At 33.2% G+C, this 19,798-nt stretch overlaps 2 protein-coding genes across 7 annotated transcripts; one reads left to right on the top strand and one right to left on the bottom strand.

Annotated features, from left to right (window-relative positions):
• Nucleotides 1-4,755: 4,755 nt before the first annotated feature.
• Nucleotides 4,756-8,423, top strand: LOC143178933 (activating signal cointegrator 1). 4 transcript variants are annotated; one of them, XM_076377871.1, is made up of 12 exons: nucleotides 4,756-5,030; nucleotides 5,262-5,416; nucleotides 5,817-5,889; nucleotides 5,967-6,079; nucleotides 6,158-6,273; nucleotides 6,515-6,611; nucleotides 6,688-6,955; nucleotides 7,031-7,343; nucleotides 7,429-7,592; nucleotides 7,673-7,794; nucleotides 7,885-8,076; nucleotides 8,159-8,423. In XM_076377871.1, the coding sequence occupies exons 3-12, from the start codon at nucleotides 5,822-5,824 to the stop codon at nucleotides 8,230-8,232; spliced, it is 1,527 nt and encodes a 508-aa protein (XP_076233986.1). In that variant the 5' UTR covers nucleotides 4,756-5,030; nucleotides 5,262-5,416; nucleotides 5,817-5,821; the 3' UTR covers nucleotides 8,233-8,423. The 4 variants fall into 4 exon arrangements, with proteins under 4 accessions (XP_076233986.1, XP_076233987.1, XP_076233989.1 ...); XM_076377872.1 differs by having other exon boundaries at nucleotides 5,262-5,528; XM_076377874.1 differs by lacking the exons at nucleotides 5,262-5,416; nucleotides 5,817-5,889.
• Nucleotides 8,424-10,097: 1,674 nt separating this feature from the next.
• Nucleotides 10,098-13,770, bottom strand: Tamo (PUB and ZnF_RBZ domain-containing protein tamozhennic). 3 transcript variants are annotated; one of them, XM_076377996.1, is made up of 6 exons: nucleotides 13,395-13,519; nucleotides 13,140-13,280; nucleotides 12,784-12,983; nucleotides 12,530-12,709; nucleotides 11,108-12,451; nucleotides 10,098-11,016 (listed from the first exon to the last, which is right to left on the bottom strand). In XM_076377996.1, exons 1-5 carry the CDS (start codon nucleotides 13,402-13,404, stop codon nucleotides 11,108-11,110), a joined length of 1,875 nt encoding a protein of 624 aa, XP_076234111.1. In that variant the 5' UTR covers nucleotides 13,405-13,519; the 3' UTR covers nucleotides 10,098-11,016. The 3 variants fall into 3 exon arrangements, with proteins under 3 accessions (XP_076234111.1, XP_076234113.1, XP_076234110.1); XM_076377998.1 differs by lacking the exon at nucleotides 13,395-13,519 and adding an exon at nucleotides 13,533-13,770 and having other exon boundaries at nucleotides 10,098-12,451; XM_076377995.1 differs by having other exon boundaries at nucleotides 10,098-12,451.
• Nucleotides 13,771-19,798: the final 6,028 nt, after the last annotated feature.

The raw sequence follows: 19,798 nt of genomic DNA, 5'->3' as shown, positions 1-19,798 counted from the left end.
ACACGGTCGGGCTTCCTCGACGAACTTCGGACACTTTCGAACGGCACGGCAAACTTCGCGCGTGTACCGCGCATCTCGCGCTACGCACAGGATTGGTTGGATTCCACGCGTGGCGGCAATTTTGAATTCGCGTGTCGTCGACGTCGTGAACCCGCTTGCTAGAGGAATTCAGTTTATTCTGCGATTGTATTCGCGGTTTTTATCTGGAAATTAGATTTCATAATTCAGGAGGCCTCTGACTGTAAGACTTTCATAATGTAAAATAGTAAAACGTAATGATTTTTTGAAGCTTGTATATTATTGCGCCTCGTATTTATGAATGTATATTTCACGCTATTTTTTTAATTTAAAACGTCGAGTAATTGATCGTAAATATAATTTTAATCCAATGATTCTTTTCGTTAGTTACGAAAGACTGAATTTTGTATTATTTTAATTGCTGTTTGAGCAAATACTTTTTCTGTTGCATCAATCGTCGGTAAATTATTCCGTTTATGCACGCTAACTAATGCTAATCGAATGGGCGCGTTGCGAGTTTATTATTTACGTAGGCGTTAGTGGAACGTGCATAGAAAGTCGTGAAAGAAAAAATCCGGTATGTGGGTAAATTGTGGGATACGTTTGATGAAACAAAGATCGTCTCTTATCTGTTTATCGGTGAAAACACTGTTTCAGTGCATGCAATGAAAATTCTCTGCGCGGTTCGAATAGTCGATTTGAATAAGTCGTTTGATCTTATTGCATGTATGTATTTAACGAAACCACAGATATACTGTACTACTTAACTTAAGAATCTTAAATATTCGAGTTTCTAATATTTATTACTAATACACTATTTCTACTAAAGACATAAACATGGAAGAAATTACATGTTTAAGGTAGTTTATATACTCTTAAGTTGATTTTCAATTTAAAATATTATAAAAAACATTGTAGAGCTCAAAAATACTGACAAAAATTAATAAAAATTATGACGAAAATTGTATTAAATAGCACCATACATTTTTTTATGCATTTAATACATTTATATTACAAAAATTTTATGGTCATGATTTTTATCAGGTCATTTTCTTTTCTTTCTAAATACATATTTATCCCAAATAAGGACATCTCTCATAAATTTCTCTGTTATTTTAAAAGCAAAAGATTAAAATCGCAAATCCTTTCTTTATTTTAAATTTTCGCTCGGGAGATCGAAATATTTATGTTTTTATCATGTGTAAGAGATCGGGGCAATAAATTATTCAACGACTACGAGCTAAATTAGTCCGACTTAGAGGTTTGCGAAATCGCGAGAATTCTTATTGTTCAAAGTTTCCAGTTCCGCGCCTTAATTAGACGCCGCCCGTTTTCTTCAGCCAGAGAGCAAAGATGGTGATTGCAAAGTCAACATCGATTAGCAGAAGCCGCGAGAAACGAACTAATCTTTTCCAGTCATTGGTTATCTGACCAATAAAGGAGGGGGCAGGAAAAGTAAAAAAAATGGCAAGGAAAGTGTATATCGACTCTAATAAGTACGATATCGTGTTCCACTGAACGGCTCACAGCTATATTTCGATCGATGACGATGACGTGACTTGCAAATTTTATATAATGAGGCCACACAGCATATAAAATGAATGCAAATCTTATTTCTCTTCCAATTACTTTCTTACTTTCAACGAAAACGTCTCTTAAGTAGATAAAAGCTTGGCAAAAATAACGTATTAGAGTCAGACTCTATAAGGTCTTATCATGTTTACTCCTTATAAGCTCGAAACTTCATTCGAGCTATGTGCAGTATGAGCATTTATTTTCAATGACTCCACAGAAACAGAAAAAATTAATAGTATCAAAGGTTATTTTGAAGCTAAACAATCGTTTCCATTCACTTGATGTATAATTTAATATGTTAATGCAAAAGCAGTTTAAATCAACAGTTTAAAACAGTTTACATTTCTTAAAAGTTAGTCTACAATTGCAATCGAAATGTTTAATCTTGTTATCATATTCATCGTTATCATTTAATATTCCTGGCGCTCAAGACCATTCGAAAGAGCTATAGCAACGTTCTGTCAATTATTTTTAAGAACAGATTTATCGCGACGAAAAAAGCGACGTAGACATAAGGTGGTCCAATGAAGTTCCTTCGTTCTCTATAAATGTAGGAAACAATTTATCTTGCACTTCATTTCGATTGGATTCTCTATCCCGATCGTATCAGAAGAGAATGATAAGATAACTGTTATCAGACTGTTTGCTCTCGACGTAATGTTTACGGTAACAGGATCGCGGATAAATATGTTAACATGTAGCAAAAAAACTAGGGGTATTACGCAAACCGTAATCGTGTTCTGTAATTTTGTAACTCGATGTTCGCGTTTGCGTCTACTTCGTCCCTGCCATAGTGAAAGTTTCTCAGGAGAACAAATAATTTCATTCATTCGTCGGTGCTTCATTATACATCAGCGTACACGAGATGAGAATCAATTGTGAATTTGAGTTCCAGGGTTGGATGTAATATGAAATTTGTTACAATGAAATGAGAAATCATATAATTACTTTCTTAATTTATCTTCTAATGTTTTCGAAACTCTTGAGTTATTTATTTATAATTTTCACATGGATTTTTAGATAAGATACAACCTTACAATGAAATATAAGTTCAATACAAAATCTAAGAATTTATTTCATAAATAAGTTATTCGATAATTTCTAAACTTTTGCGAATAACCTAATATTTAATGTTAAATGACTTTACGTGGATATTTGCGGATACTTGTCTGCAAAAAGTTAAAATAAACTTCAAAAGCATTGATGAATAATTAAATAATTAAATATTGAATACCGATATTAAACATTAAACAAAAATAACTTCAGTTTATCACTTAATTCGATATGTATTCATTAGCCGCTGTTTATTTCTGAGGTATATCAAATTAATTAAATTATGTTACAATTTATTATTAACAATTTTACGTTTCATTTAGTGTTTTTTACAAAGAATAAATAAAATAATTGATAATATTTTCAGCGATGCACGCAATGCTTTTTTGACCGGATACACGACGCAGAAAAACGACCTTGGGACATGTTGACGTTGACCCTGAAGCAGAAGTTCAAAGGGACGCATGAGGAACCGTGAATCTGTTGAAATCATTTAGACTTTATTATGACATAATTTGAGCATTGTACCTAGGAATAATGTAGATGTCTTTCAACTGCAACCCACCCAATGGAATCGTCGATTGAAACTAATTACGAGAGATGATCTCGATACGGAACGATATAGAAAGTTCATCGTACGGAAACCCTTTATCGTCTAACACGTTCAATCGACCCAATAACGCATTGATAAATATCATCCACTCCATTTGTTTTTAACTGTCTTACGCATTAGCAAACTTGGACATTATGTAAACGAAATTACTTCAAAATTATTCAACTAATACACTATCTTGCTCAATTAGAAATTATCTTCGAAACAATTTTAAATAATTATGCAGGAAAGGGGCTAAATATCATGTAAAACTCAACAATTGGCTAGTTTTTCCCTATACATTAACAAACAAAACTTACTTAAATGTAGGTACAAAATCGTTAGTAAAAGTTAAAAAAATAATGTGTAATTTGAGACATGTCAAACTTAGGCATTCGTATTTCGCAGATCCTCGGAATAAAAAAACAAATATAACATCCTGTGGGCGACCGAAATTACAAGAACCGAAGTTACAATGATACCAATATCAGTCCTTGCAAGATATTTCAAGATCAAGATTGATATCAATGAGGTGGCCTCTTTTCTGCATAGTTACCTATTTTGAAATGCTTTTATATTTTTGACAAATTTTTTATCGATATAAATGATAAAATAAATGCAATTGACTAGCTTGTACCTCATAATACATAACTCCTGTATTGCTATTACAATGTTAGCAGTGTGTTCATTTTCTAACAAATGGCGATCCACGTATCCTCCTCGAAATCGAATTACGATGTGTCGCGATCCATCCCTAATAGAACAATTTGCAAGAAGTGACCTATTTGCATCTTGTCTTGGCTCAAGTGCGCACAGCTGCGCCGTGTTACGAATCTTCGTCTCGTTTAGATCGCGTGTATCGTGTCAAGGCGTTTCGAAAACGGAGCAAAGTTTTCCAGGCAGTATTTAATAAGTCATACGCGCTGCAACCCTCGCTAGCTGATACTGCTACAACTTATAGTATTTATTATTTACTATTATTATTAAACATACATAATTTCAAGCAACATAATTTCGAAGTGGTCATAATAACTTGTTTAAAGTACTACTATATGTTGTAAATCTCGTTTCTGACCACTAGGATTGTTTTTGTTATGAGTTCTTCAATTGTCCAAACACTGTTACTCGAGTCATAACATAGAAATCACAACTTGTTTTTGTTCCTTGTAAAGTGATTTCAGCCCTTTCCAGTTTCGTTCTATTTCACGTCTATATTTTGATACCACGTGTTCGCGAAGTAGGCCAAAGAAATCATAGGGTCGGAAGAGTTTCAAGCGAAAACGCTGGGATCGCATACTAGAACGAGACAACGTGTCCTCATGAAACCACCGAACACGTGGATACAGTCTAATGGGCGCGTGAAACGCGACGACGATGTCGGTCGCAGTGCAGTAATTGTTATGTAACACCGGCAGAAATCGAGAGCTAGCTCGTATGTGCACGAATACGCGACACTGTCGACACGTATGTACGACTGGGTATGCAAATTTAACCGCAGGAAGATCCGTTTGTTAAACGGACTGAAGGCCTCGCTCGTGCTGGCCTACGCAATTTTTTTCAGCGTCCAGCGACACCAGCGTGCTAAGAAAAATGCTAATTTAACAGCGCCAACAATCGGCTTTAAGTGGCTTCTGGCAGATTAACGACCGCGACAATTAATTCGTACACTCTCATTGTTTCATCGGATTCGTAATTTACGTAATCGACTTTAACTGCTCCAGTGAAACGATTACTTGAGTTTTTTCTACTGATGAAATATCATCAAAGCAACTTTGTTCTTAGATAAATAAGAGTAAGTTTACCACGAAAACTGATTAAAGAAGGAAAAATTGTTACTCAATTGCGCGATTAGATTATGGTTATATTATAAATGATTTATATAGAAGCGAAATTTCTATCGGAACACACAGAGTGTTTTGTCTAATTAAGCATAGTGCAACATATCTTGGAAGGGGATGAGGTTAAAAAAATGTTTCTATAAAAGTTGTTTGCTATGAAAGTAAACATTATGTGGTATTAATAGATTTTTTATGGGTGCAATGGTGGCGACGATTTCAAGGAATCTAAACACTGCTGCTGCCACTGACTGCCATGCAACGATTGACGATGTTGATCGATGATTCAAATCATAGTTGACTTACAAAGTGATAGTGGGTGGCGGGAGAATGCAAAGATCATGTAAACATTAACTCCTGCAATCTTATTTTTACTAATGCCGTCTACAAACTGGGTCCACGCAATTTCTTTTTGTTTTTGTATTTTTAAAAGATTGAAATAAATTCTTAAATCAGTACTCTTTTAAGTTTTTAAAATATCACCCAATAGTCTTGTATTGTTATATTACATTTACGATTCTGATTGCACTGACACTCACTCTTTCATTCTCTCTTATTCATTAGCTCCTGTGTAAGGGAAAGAGATAGAGTGTTGGAGCAGTCAAAATCGTCTGAGCTGAGTGTATGTACCTATCTCGATCTTGAAACATAACCTTTCTCTGAATAACTGCCTATACTTGTGTATTGTACTTACATTCTATAAACATACGTAATACTTAAAAAATATCAATTTGTCATCTCAGGAAAGATGGAAGATTGGATAAACGAGAATTTATCGCAACTTGTAACTTTCCCCATTACAGATGAAATAGTACAGTAAGAATATCTTATTGACATTAATGTGGTGTAAGCCAAGCAAATAAATTTATATTATCCGATCATTTATTTCCTAGATATGTTATGGAAATACAAAATGAAAAAGATTTAAGGGAATTTTTGAACACGTTTCTGGATTATACTAATCCAAAACATAAACAATTTGTTGCAGAATTAAAAAAACGACAAGGTTTATATTTTTGCTTTCTTATAGTAAATAACTATGGCAATTCAATGTCTGTTAATGTTATTTGTATTGTTATTTCAGCTACTACAGATCAGGCTGGATACAGGAAAGTAAACGACAAAGATAATGTACAGAAAAGACAAAATGAAAGAAAAAAGGGTAAAGCGAAAGCAAAAGAGAAACAGGAAATTAAACAGGTATTTTTAAGCACACTAAGAAAGATAGATCAAAGCTTATGTTTTGTTATTCAAAGCTTGTTTTACAAGCTTTGTTATAGCAAATGTAGGATATTTCCATAAGATTGATAATAGATATTAATGTTGCAATGCAATGTCAATATTGTTAAACCTTAATACATGGTTTACTAAATACAAAGTATTTCTTTGGAATTTCTTTAAATGTGAAATAATTAATTAGACATTGTTCATCTAACTACAGGAAACTATAAAAGAGGAAAAAGTAGAAAAGAAGAAAACTAAATTTGTCAATTTATATTCTCAAGATGGCAAAGACAAGACAACAATTTTATTAAAAGGTATTTTATATGTTTGAAAATAATCTGTTGTAATGTATATAATATAGGTGCAACATGATGTAATAATATTTTATAGGCAGACACAAATGTGATTGTGAAGCAAAGAAGCATTCATTGATAAATAACTGTCTTAGTTGTGGTAGAATAGTTTGTGTTCAAGAGGGTGCAGGTCCTTGTTTTTGTTGTGGAGAACTTGTATGTTCTTTAAAAGAACAAGCAATTCTTTCTAGTAATTCTAAACAAGCTGGTCATTTGTACAACAAATTAGTTAATCAAAAGCCAACTAAAAATTTAGAAGAATCTATAAAGCAAAGAAATAAACTTCTTGAATATGATCGCAGTGGGTATGTATCTTATTTACTTTAAGCAAATATTCAATTTTTTATTTCAAAAAATGATCTTACTATCTTAAATTGCAGTTTTCAAGGTACAAAAGTAATTGATGACGAATGTGATTATTACCAGACAAATAACATTTGGTTGTCTAGTAAGGAGCGAGAGAAATTAAAAATGCTTGAGGAAAAAGTACATGCACAAAAACATATGTCACGTTTGGGGAGGAAAGTGAATGTAACTTTTGATTTTGCTGGTAGAGAAGTAGTTGAGGAAAACATAGAGAATAACTACAATGACTTTGATGAAGAACAGCTTCAAGATATTCTTGAATCATTACCAATGGATGAATTTGATTGTCCAAATATTTGTCCAGACATAGAATTTAATGCTCCAGTAGTAAGAATATTTAAAAAATTGTATATTTATCATTATTAGATAATAATAATGTATTTAAGGAATAATACGGATTATTAATCTACAGTATGTACAATCAAATGAATCTGAATCGCGTAGAAGGAATAAGATCATCCCTTCAAGAATGAAAAATATTATTCAAGATAAAGAATATCTAGAAATGTCTGACGCGGGTTTATGTTTAAGTATGCATCAGCCTTATGCATCGTTACTAGTTGCTGGAATAAAAATGTGAGATTTGTTACATGTATCATGTTTTTAAAATATAAAAAAAATAAAACAGTCTTTAATATTTTAATGATATTATATAGGCACGAAGGGCGAACATGGTATACATCACATAGAGGAAGACTATGGATCGCTTCAACATCCAAACAAATTAATAAGGAAGAAATTTCGAGAATGGAACATGCGTATCGTATCTTAAGACATGGTTAGTGTAAATTTAACCGATGATCTATCTTGACAATCTTTGCTTTATACGTATATCTCACGGTTATTTGCTGCTAATGTAATTTTTTAGAGACAATTAAATTTCCTGACAATTATCCAACTGGCTGTTTATTGGGCTGTGTAACAGTCAGCGATGTTTTATCACAAGAAGAATACAAAAAAGTTTACCCAGATGGAGAAAGTGATAGTCCATTCATTTTTATATGTGAAAACTTTTATTCGTTACCAATTAAAATTCCAATACAAGGAAAGCACAAGATTTGTAAGTACTTTTTCTAGCCTGTACTTATTGTATACAATTTAAGATAAGAATAATATTAAATATCTACTGGCGTTACTTGTAGATAAATTGGACCAAAAAATTCATCAAGCTGCACTTAAACTCTTAGAAAAGTTTCCAAAAGGTTTAAACAATTAATAAAAAGTTAAATATTCACTTACAAAGTAATTAAAAAGTGTTAAAATTTTACGATTCATAATAAAAAAGTGTCTTTCTATCAGTAAATAATGTTCTTCAATATTAAATGTTTTAATACCAATGTTACCTATGCTTTAGCCTGAAAATTCACTTGAAATTACGAAATAATGTACAACGCATTTTATCCATGGTGTATCTTAAATGTTATTATTTATTATTTGTACATAATAGAATATATTATAATGTACATACAATTTGCAATATATTACAACAGTTATTACAAGATTTATATCTATTTTTTTTATTATTAATCATTTGTTTTTTTTCGGTTCTTTTCCATACATGGTCGATGAAAAAATATTAATAGTACTTTTTCCATTATGTTTAAAGTATCAGACTTTCATAAATGTTAAAAGTAGATTTCAGTAAAGTTGCTTTTATAGCAGAAAAGTCTATAAACTTGAAGTATAAAGAGAATATCTTTTATTGAAGTGACATTTAAAATTGTATTATTTTTACAAATGTCGAATCTTATTGTTAACAGTGTTTCCATAGTAAATATTTTATTCATAAATACTACAAATATTAACCAACAAATTAAAACTTTCAACTGGAAGATTGTAAATTAATACTTATAATTATTTGCAACAAATTGGAGAAATGAAGATATGAGACACAAACTTCTTTTAGATTAACTGTGACGTTTTCCCAGACAGTAGGTAAACATTCAATAAGTAATGAAATTTATTTCGTAAAATAAACATCTAAGGTAGAAATAAACTTTTGAATAATCAATATGTTAGGAATGTATAAATAAATAATATCAGAATATTCGTAATGATTTTTGTACACAATTAACAACTATTTGTTGCACCCTTTAAATCGTTTATGCAAATTATATAATATTAATAAAATGTTTATATTCAGATGATACTTCTGTTAATTTGAATAATATGCAATCTATCGATTACAATGTAATTTACATTTCTTATATATAGGTACACAAACGTTATATCTTTACCTTTACAATATTATTTAAATAATAGAAAGTTATTTAAACAATAAACATATTATATATTTAAACCATCACTTTAACGGTTTCTTTACATGTACTTACTCATATTTACGATGTATATCAGATTTCATTCGAGCCATTTTTGACGAGAATAATAATTTTATAATCAACATTATATAGAATAATGCGCAAACAAAAAACTATCAAACTTCTTTTCTAGCCATTAATTCAAAAAAAGTAAAGCAATATAATTTTTAGAGATCGTTTGACAATCAGAACAAATCTTGTTATTATCACTATTTTTACTAATTTTTTTATATCACACTTTTGAGAATAAACAAGTTTAGTTACAATTATCACTAATTAAAATTAATGAAAAGATCATTATTTAAAATCTTCTTATGTATATTTTCCACGCACGATTATTCTTAAAAAGTACACATGTTATAACAATAAAAGATGTTAGATCTTTTCTTTTTACCAAATAACATTCCAATATATTCATTGCATGATTTTTCCCCTTGTTTACGTCGGTACAAATGCAATTTGGTTTATAAAGGGTGGGAAGATTGATTTACAGTCAATATTATACATAACGTGTCATAAAATTTATTCGCCAGTACCTTTGTCGAAAAGCAGTTATTTGAACGAAGGCATGCACGTTCCAGCACGCGTAGATTTGCTGATGGCAGAGTATTTAAACGGAATTTGATAAGAATTAGAAATGTAGATAGTGCAAGGTACGTTAGTTTGACTGTTGCAAGGGGAAGAACCTGGACGCGAATATTAAAGGCGCGCTTGGAAGTGTAGGGCGATTTCTCGCCAATCTTGGATTTTGCACTTTTACCCTCATCTGTGCTTTAACGAAACTGTCGCGAATCGACGACCGGGCTCGGGTCTTGAACCGAACACAGCAAACACGATCTGTCGCATTAACATCTCCTAAACATGTTTTTTCGTTTTTCTTTTCTTTTCTTTTAAATCCTGCAGATACAACACAGAAATTATAGAATAAATAGTTTTGATGTAACTCTCCGTATTACAAACTATTTAGGCTATCAAATATTATCAGTTATTCATTATGCAATATGATTTTTAGATAAACATATACGCAAATACTTTAAATACTATATTGTCAAATCAAATCTGCAATTAATGCTGTAACAAGATTTAAAGTTAATAATGTCAATAATAATTCATATGAAGTCAATAATGATTGATTTTGTAAAACCATGTATTAAAGAGTACGGTGAAGAATAATTTTACAAGACCTAGTTGACAATTGAAATTTTTGGATCAATTTGATTTGACATGATAGTATAAATGGATGTTCACATACGCTTTGTTTGACAAATAGTAGGCCACCACGATAATACTATAACATTAAACATATCCATATCACAAATCTACTCAGCCGATTTTAAATAAATAATTTTGTACCTCTAACATCTCAGAAATTGCAAATTGCATTAGTATGGTACTACTCTTTATGTTGTTTTCTAAAATAGTTCAGAAAAATTTGTAGCACTTACACACATTGTTACAAACAGTATAAGTGCTAACCCTTGTTTAAATAATAATTACAGAAATGCCCCCTTAGCTACGGCTCCGACTTTGGAACTGACTTCACAGAGGGAACGATAGTCTAAATATTATTATATCGTATGTATTTCTTTCGTACTCGATGCTTCTCGTTCTTATACTCGGTCCTGATAATTTTGGAAAGTTCCCTGCCCCGATCGGAGGCACTGTTGTACTCATTAGAATACCTTGATGAAGTAACCAGGCAATGTACTTACGAGTTTCATATAATTTAAATATATGGAATACAAGAGGGGAATATATTCTCAAGTATTTTACCTAAATATAGGTAGGCGAATCTTTTAAACTGGCATTACAAGCATCACAGTTCGAAACATTTTTTTCATTTACTAATGTGCATTGTGGACACTCTTTTCCACCACTTGCTAATGGCTTATCTTCGTTTCCTTTGTGCCTGGATTTTCCACACATTTCACAAATTTCCCTCGAAAACGAATTAAGGTACGTACAAGTTGCACAATTCCATTTACTCTCGTCATCTCTTGCATTTTTTTTCTCCGAATGAGATAACTCTATACTTTTCAAAGTTTCCGCAATTTTTGATATTTGATCCGAGGATCGATGAGAACGTTGAATTGGAAGCGTTTGACTACCGTGCTTTTTCTCTTTATCGTGAGCAGAGGGATGGTTCTCGGAAGGTGTATCCACATGATACTTATTAGAATCCGTTAAATCGAAAGAAGAAGATTTCTTTTTAAATGGCAATGTATCGTGATGATGTCGACCGTTTGTTATAAATGATTCGATCTCGTTTGCGTCGAGTTTTCCACTTTTCTTTTTTTCAAAACGATGTGCGCTGTACTTCTCATCGTCATTTTGCTTGAACGATTTTTGCTTGCCTGTCCGGGAGTCATGTTCCCGTCTATGTAAAATATCTTCTCGATCGCCAAGGTCCTTAGAGTATCCTAAACTTTCCAAATTTCTATACACAAAGTCCCAGGACTCGTAATTATTTCTATCACTGACCGACTTTGTAGGTTTCTTATCGACTTTCCCATAGTCATAATGGTCACCGTCGCTAGATTGTCTTCTATAGAAGTCTACCTCGTCTGAGTCTGATGTTCGTTGAGGTACTTTTCGATTATGTAGTTTATCGTAAGTCGCAACCGATACTGGCATGTCAAGCTCGATCAATCTGCCTGTTGGCACTCTCGCATAAGCTGGCATCGTAGTATAATAAGGATTCGACGGGACACCTCTGAAGTATTTATTACCATGCGGCAAGCATCCATAGGCACTGTACTGATTTACAAAACTGTGATCCATCGGAGGAAAATATCTACAATTTCCAGATATCGCATTTGTATCTTCAATGTATCTGTAATCCGCCTGACAGGCGGGCATCGGAATATTATATGTAGGAGGTATTGTATGGTAAGGAACTGACGGTGATGCTGCATTCATACACGTAGTTTGCGGATAATGGTAATCTCTATAGTTTTCTATTTTTGTGCGACTCTGATGTATCTTCTCTAGGAAACGATAATTTAACGCCCTGATTGCTTGTTCTGGTGTGCCAACATGATTTTCCCTAAATTCTAAAACTTCTAACCACGAGACAGAACAGTTTTGTGAAACGTTCTCCCATATTTGCTTTAGAATCTGTGTTTAAAGTAATATTTCCTTCATTATGTGCATTTTATAGAAGTGGTACAAATACAGTAGATTAATTGACATTACCTGACATTCTACGAAGGCGACTATTGCATCCCTGCTAACGCTGGATACTTTGTCAGGATCAATAGGACCCTCCAAAGTGAGCACTCCTAACCCTGTATGTTTATATCCCATTTGTTCAAACATCAATTCTGCCCCTATTAAATTTGCTTCTACTTCATATGTATAATATCCACTATATGTCTGAAATTGAAAAGAATAAGTTAATAATCATATTCATCTACACTTCTATAAAATCTCTACAGAAACGTACTAACCCTTAATGTTCTATATTCTTTTCTCCATGGTTGAGCCAAAAGATTGGCAGCATACAAAGAAATAGCACTCCAGGCAGTTGCAGCTCTATATCCACTAAAATCTTGGAGCGTGGCTGCTGACCTATGTAATATGTCAGCAGTTTCTTGAAATACATATTTATTCTCGTTTGGAACAAGGCAAAGATATTCTTTGATAAAACCTGAAATACATAAAATTAAGGTATAGAAATTCTTACAACAGTTACATATGTTATGTGGTATCTTTCATATTTTTAGTTTTACTCTTAATTCTCAGAACATGGGCATAGTTTTCAACAAATTACAAAACTTAAAAGAATTAGCAAAATAAAATCTACCTTCAAGTTTATGTCGTTGCTGTAACTTCAATGGACTATCATCTGTTTGTAAATAAACCAAATGACTTTGTTCCAATTTCATACTTATTTCTTGCAACTTATCTTTACCCCTCATTATTAAGTCATTCGCCATTTTTATCACTGTAAAAGAAGGTATCTTGTATAACTGTATCTTTTTGTATTCGCAGACATTGGCCTATGCTACTGTCCAAGTTACTTCATGTAAATAAAACACACAGAGAACAGAATTCCTACATTCTTGCATGACAGGTGCAAGGTATTAAAACTTTAATGAACATGAATAATTTCGTTTTAAGGATAGTGTAAAAACAATGCAGTCACAAAGCAACAAGAAAGTAAAAGGTGTCAGCTTAAAGTAGATATCTTTCACACCTATTAGAAACCCCTAGAAATGCAGTTTTACAATAGATTCTTGTTTCAAACTATGGCTAGCTCCAACCTAAAAATAAATCCTATATTTAGAAGCACCGCTACAGTGTTTACTTCAGGAGCTACCATAATATATTTTCTATTTGGAAGATCCTTCATTTCAAGTTAAAATATCCATCGAGCATTTAGTTACGTTTTAATGACATATTACATCACTTCATAAAAACAGTAAATATTTTTCTTTGCGACTTTTTTCTTGGTTATGGTTCGAGTTGAGTTATGTCACAAGCACGAAGCAAATGTATACTAGATATCTAAACATGTATTTAATGTTATCACCACCAGTGACTATAGATGCTTTTAAGACACCCCATCTCTGTGTTTTCGAGGGGTCATGAATCTATGCTTCGAGAACAAGCGCCATCTGATCCATTCCAGTATAAAAGAATGAAACACTTTGCACCGTAGCAATCGAATATAGCTTGACAGTAAAAGAAGAGTGCTTGTTTTATCAGTCCATCTTTTACCTTTGTGTGTAGAAAAACTACATTATCCGCTCTGGTGAAAAAATATATATATATAGCCACCGACTAGATAATAATCTAGTGCTTATTATCTGGTCGGTGTATATACGTTTCTTCACCATATTGGATAATGTAATTGCGTTACAAATATGATTGATAAAACAGGCACCACTGTCGATATCGCAGTTTTCTGTGGGTAGAGTCCTACCTTTACACGGGGGTCTCTGAGACCCCCAAAATTCATGACCCTTGAAAACAGGCAGTTGGGTAGCTTGAAGTCATCTATAGTCACTGCCACAGACGAAGTAATATCTGTATATCAGTTTTTATAATATTTTGGAATCTAATTAGTGAGTCTAGCCTAATGACATTTAAATTGATCTCGGTTGTAAATTATGTGAACAAGTCGTATTAAAAAATGAGAAGTGACGTGTAATTAGAGTGAGAAGTCTGAAGACGAAGGATTCCCGGTTGCGCGCAAAGTTCGGTTCGTATCTAACCACATTAACAATTGCTTTTTGATTCGCATTCACAGACTGCTATATAATATTGAAGTCGCACTTTAACAATAATCAAGTGATTATCACATAAAACAGGTTTATGTAAATCTGTGTATTCTACCATAAAATGATATTATAATTCAGTAAAAAATCAGGGGAGTAGATACAAACCAATAAAATATCTAGTATGATCTGTGTTGAAACTGAAGAATTAATGTTAAAAAAACTTCTGGGTATCAAAATATGTACGCAATCTAAGCAATAGAATAGTATAAAACTAACACATACTACTATACCATGTACTAATATCTACAATTTTGAAAAAGTTAGCAAGTTAAAAAATAAAATACATATCGATATACAAGGCACGCTCATGCAGATAACTTTAAAAGTACAGCAAACTGAAAAAGAGCATCTTGCTTCACATCTAAAGCAATATGTTGTGTTGTCTCGATATAAGCTCGATACACTCATGTTTTTTAAGACTACTTTTCTTTTTAAATTCTTAATTTTGAGGAGGAAAATGTAAGTTTGCTTGAGGGGGGCTGCAGAGTAGGGGGTAACATATAGTCTTAGAAACGAGTTAGTCATGTTCCGTGAGCTCTCAATTCAGCATTTATTCCAAATCGTGAGCTTGTATCGTGACAGAACTGCAGCTTCATCTAACACTGATATTTACCTCTGTAGAACCCGCAACCGAACTGTGCGCAAATAAGTTGCCAACACTTTGATGTAAGATGCTGAAAGATTGTGAAAAAGGACGTGACAAATAGACCACGACACACGTCCACTCATTGAGTTTCACGCTTTCTTTATTGTTATTAAATTAATATGTTGTCCAAGACTTATATACACACACATATGCGCAGAGGCGTGCGCGCGCGACCGCACGCGTGCACATATCGCATGTCTATACGCGCGTAATGTATGGTATTGTATATAACAGCGACAATTACAATGCATCGTTTATGATCAGTAATAATAATTGTAATCGAAAACCTTACCGATTACTAGATGGAAACGAAAAACATGGCGAAAAGTTAATCATAATAATAATTCATCGTTAATAGTACAGTCGTATTACTCGTAACCCTTAAAGTCCATTGGTTTTGAATGCTTATTATATCACTCGTTATAGATACAGGGATACAGAAAAATAATACCGCGCGGCTGTGGTGGAATCTTTTTAAAGTATATATATATATGTATATATGTATATATTTATATATAAAAGGGGATCGAGGACTGTCATTAGAATAAATTGCTCTCGCACGGATTCGCTCTGTCTCCGGGTTATAGAGTTTCAACCAGGGGATCTAGCCTACATCAACTGTGATCAAGTATCAATTATCAATTAATACCACAATCTTACACTCACTCTCCAGATAACGATTTTTAGAGAATTTTATTTTGTCTCAATTAATCGAACGAATAGACTCAATACAATATACACACACGTTTTGGCCTTGTGTTTATTGTATATTGGAAATCATTAACAGTCTTTTATAAATCCAATGAAATCTAAAATTATTCGTTTATCTATCACTGACAATTAAAGAAAATCTTATTTAAGTTTCTAAGCTTCTAGAAATAATAGCTAGTATCAGTTTTTATTAGAATACTTTTTGTCGCAGTTATCGTTCTCTGTTCTTCATTAAAAATAGAATGGTGATAGGAGACCAAAAATTTGTTCGATAATGAGCATTTGTCGAGTACATACGCATAACTAGTTTCAATTAAAAGCTGTCGGCTGCAGTTAATACTAGAATTCTAGTGAGCATTTGTTCAGAGCCAAAATTTACATCAGCTGAACTTGCTATATGGCCGATCTATTTAAATTATCTCACTCTTTCGAAAAGTAATGCTACCATTAAACAATTTTGTTAACAGGAGCAATGTTAGACCTTGGCCTAGTAAAATTCTTTAACGTTATTTTCAACTAATAAATAATTTAATTCAAAACTGAAAATCTATAGAAGTTTCAAAGACAATGTAAGCGAAAAATTTAGATTTTTTAAAAATCTAGTTTAAGTGAAAGATAATTTTCATCAATTTCCTAAAAAAAACTGATATCAGAGCTGTATTGCTTTCTTTACCTCATTTTGTTATGAAAATGATTGTCCAAATTGAAATGATGTTTGACGACTTATCATGATAATGCTTCAATTTCTAATCTGATCGATTCTCAGCCAATTATTGTGAGCAGTGACTGACTTACAGATATTCCTTGTAAGCGTCGAAGTAGGCTGGATCTTCATGACGATGTATGGTACCGGAAGTCCCTGGTCGCGGTGGGCCGCTTAAAACGACATTAGGATAAATAGCTTTATTTAACGATCCTACCCAGCCGAGCTCGTCTACGTGACAGCGAGATCGGGATATTAATTTTACAACGAGCTGCACTATTTAGGTCCTTGGTCCATTTTCGACGCATACATTTATTTACAATACATCGTTACTCTTCTGTCGATCTCCTTTAAATTTCCTTTGGTACATGTTTCGCGACTTTGTCAGCATCATCACCAGTAGGTTTTCTGTTTGCATCTTTCATATGCTTAATTATCCTCTCCCTCTCTCTCTGTTTGCGACGGATCGAGAGCGAATCGTCGAGAGGAACTCCGTGTAGATACAATAAATCCGTTCCGTCGACAAGTAGATCGGGAAAAATCGCGTTTTTCTCCCTTATTTCTCTCATTAACCTCGTTAGCGAGGGACTGTTTAGTCGAGTGGCTCAGACGAGCATAAAACAATGTCTACGTCGGATGGTTCTTCGACGGATGAAACGTCGTTAAGCACTTTTTGGACGATTCTTAACCATTGGAAGAGAGTCAAATTATGTGGCCAATTTTTGGACTTCGAGGACTTTCTTTTCACGATGAACTTCACTCAGGATCAATTTAAATGTTATTTTTTTTTCTTTTTTGGAAACGTTGCTCGATACAGAAGCTGTTCGACATGGTTGAAGTTGGATTTTGAGGAGATATTATGGCTTACAGGAATGTAACTATAGTAAAATTGATTTGATATAGTTAAGGTTTCTTTTCTAGCGGAAGATCGACCAATAAAACTAATTTGAATGGGATTCGCAATTGCTAGAAATTTCTAGAAATGGACTTCGAATTAATCCTTTAGGCTCTTCCCTTTTCACTGTTCTATTTTCCATCACATTTTCTCATCGTATATTAATTAACTCTGGGAAGAAAAAATACGTAATTTGCGTAAGAAAAAAGCAACAAGGATTAAGGTCCAGTATTTTGTATGGACACGTAACGAACGAATCAATCTTATGAATAATAATTATTATTCAAAAGAAAAAGCGTTTATTAATAAACTTCAACAATTCTTATCTTTGTTCAGCTAAGTATAATACATTTTAAAAGAAAGTAGTATACTTATGCGTTGATATTGACTACTGGATCACTATAATCACCAGAAGCTAGTGATACAAGTAAACGCATGAACCTCCATTTCACTTCCACCGAAAGAAACTTAAATATCACAAAAAATGATCCATGTTACTGCTTCTACTTATTCTTTATTGTACTTCCATAGTCTAAATGTTATAACTAAATAATGAGAATGACTCATGACTCAACACATATTCTCCTCAAAAAGACGTTTAAATTCAATTTGCATGTTACACATTCCTCGATCACTTATTCGTCGAAACGACTGATAATCAAGGCAAGAAAATACTGCTTACTATTTCTGATTTTAGTACAACTCGATTCACGTTGCCTCTTCGTCCTCGTCATCCCTACTTTACTCTGTTCCAAATTGGGCACATTTAAATCGCAATCGACTCAAATCGTCCTGAAAAGACGACAATCCATCTCGTCGTGATCGGTACAGAAATCTCGAATGTATTATCGAACTCTCGCTTCTGATGTTACTCGTCTTTGTTAATGGCATGCTATTACCTGTATATGACACATTTACAATAATAACAATATGCTTGTTCGTCGACAATCACCACGGTCCACCTCGGCCTTAACTTCGTACTTTATGTATACGTGTATATTTATAATGTACTCATATTTATATATTTATATATTTATATAATCCGAAAAGTTCACTGCATGTCGATGGAGTGTGCTGTGTGTCCGAAGGTCCTAGACCCCCTCTACCCCCCGTCCTTGCCCCCGTGCCAGTATATTTTTCAACCCCCACGCTCTCCCCTTAACTCAATCGTATTTTATCACAAAGTTTCGAACGCGTCTGTTGAACATCCGTGTTGCACGTTTCACACCTGCCCCTTTGGTAACGTTAACAATGCGTAACAATCGAAATATTACTCGACGCGTGACGCCACGCCAGGCGTGTCACAAAAAAATGAAAGATTAAAAAAATTAGCCAATTGTCGACTTTCGACTCGATTCCTTCCACGATTCGGGTGTTAGCATTACACCAGTTCCAAGGCGAGATTTGAAAAGCAAATTTGCGCTCTTATGGTGAATAGATTAGGTAAGAAACGATAAGAGTGTGTGGTACTTGCGTAAACCTAAAATGTTCCTCGGCTGTTTCCCCATGTGGTTTTTATTTCTCTCGACAATTGTCTTAATTTTGAGAATTTTGGCATTCAAATTATCTGTAGCCGAACTAACGTGTTGGTGATAACGATTGTTTTGCGTGAGGTTCGCAGAAGGAACGTTTTAAGGCTCATTTCATGTCGGTCTTTTCGTGAAAATCGTCAATTTTTCAATTCACGCGTGAGGGATCATGAAATTAGGAGTACTTGTGCGCGTATGATGCTTGGAGCGTAAATAGGTAGTCTTTCATAAAAATTATTTAAAAGACAATTTAGAAACATTCTTAGAAGTAAGTTTTGAAATTTATAACGAGGAATGAAATGTATAGTTCGTAATATTCAAAGTATTTTGAAAATATTTTAAAAAATACTTACTGTTTGATAATATTTGTAATCATGTGATCATGATCATGTCAAATTTAAAGTTCAGATTTGAAAATAGCCTAAATTCAACTGTCGATATTTGAAAATGTTGAATTTTTCGCAAAGTTATAATTTTTACGGAAGAGAAAATTACCTTTCTAACGCACAATCTGTCTCTTCCTTAACTCATGCTTAATATTTTGATAATGATCGATCCTGTTTCCTTAGAAACATCTAAAATTCGTATCTACTGATCAATCTATTCTGGTTGTACGATTACAGATATGTGACTAATCTGACCAATTGCATGTAAAAGGAAGCACATGGAAACAATTTTAGAACATTTCAAATTGC

The sequence above is a fragment of the Calliopsis andreniformis genome, chromosome 5, assembly GCF_051401765.1.
Source record: "Calliopsis andreniformis isolate RMS-2024a chromosome 5, iyCalAndr_principal, whole genome shotgun sequence".
In the NCBI taxonomy this organism is placed as follows: Eukaryota; Metazoa; Arthropoda; class Insecta; order Hymenoptera; family Andrenidae; genus Calliopsis; species Calliopsis andreniformis.
This window is presented reverse-complemented; position numbering and strand designations above follow the sequence as displayed.

Excerpts from the sequence above, each read along its gene's own strand:
- LOC143178933 (XM_076377871.1), top strand. The coding sequence starts at position 5,822 with ATGGAAGATTGGATAAACGAGAATTTATCGCAACTTGTAACTTTCCCC. Across the intron at positions 5,890-5,966 it reads ATTACAGATGAAATAGTACA|ATATGTTATGGAAATACAAA; the intron begins GTAAGAATATCT and ends TTTATTTCCTAG. Across the intron at positions 7,795-7,884 it reads GTATCGTATCTTAAGACATG|AGACAATTAAATTTCCTGAC; the intron begins GTTAGTGTAAAT and ends GTAATTTTTTAG.
- Tamo (XM_076377995.1), bottom strand. Across the intron at positions 12,984-13,139 it reads GCAACGACATAAACTTGAAG|GTTTTATCAAAGAATATCTT; the intron begins GTAGATTTTATT and ends TATGTATTTCAG. Across the intron at positions 12,452-12,529 it reads TCGCCTTCGTAGAATGTCAG|ATTCTAAAGCAAATATGGGA; the intron begins GTAATGTCAATT and ends CTTTAAACACAG.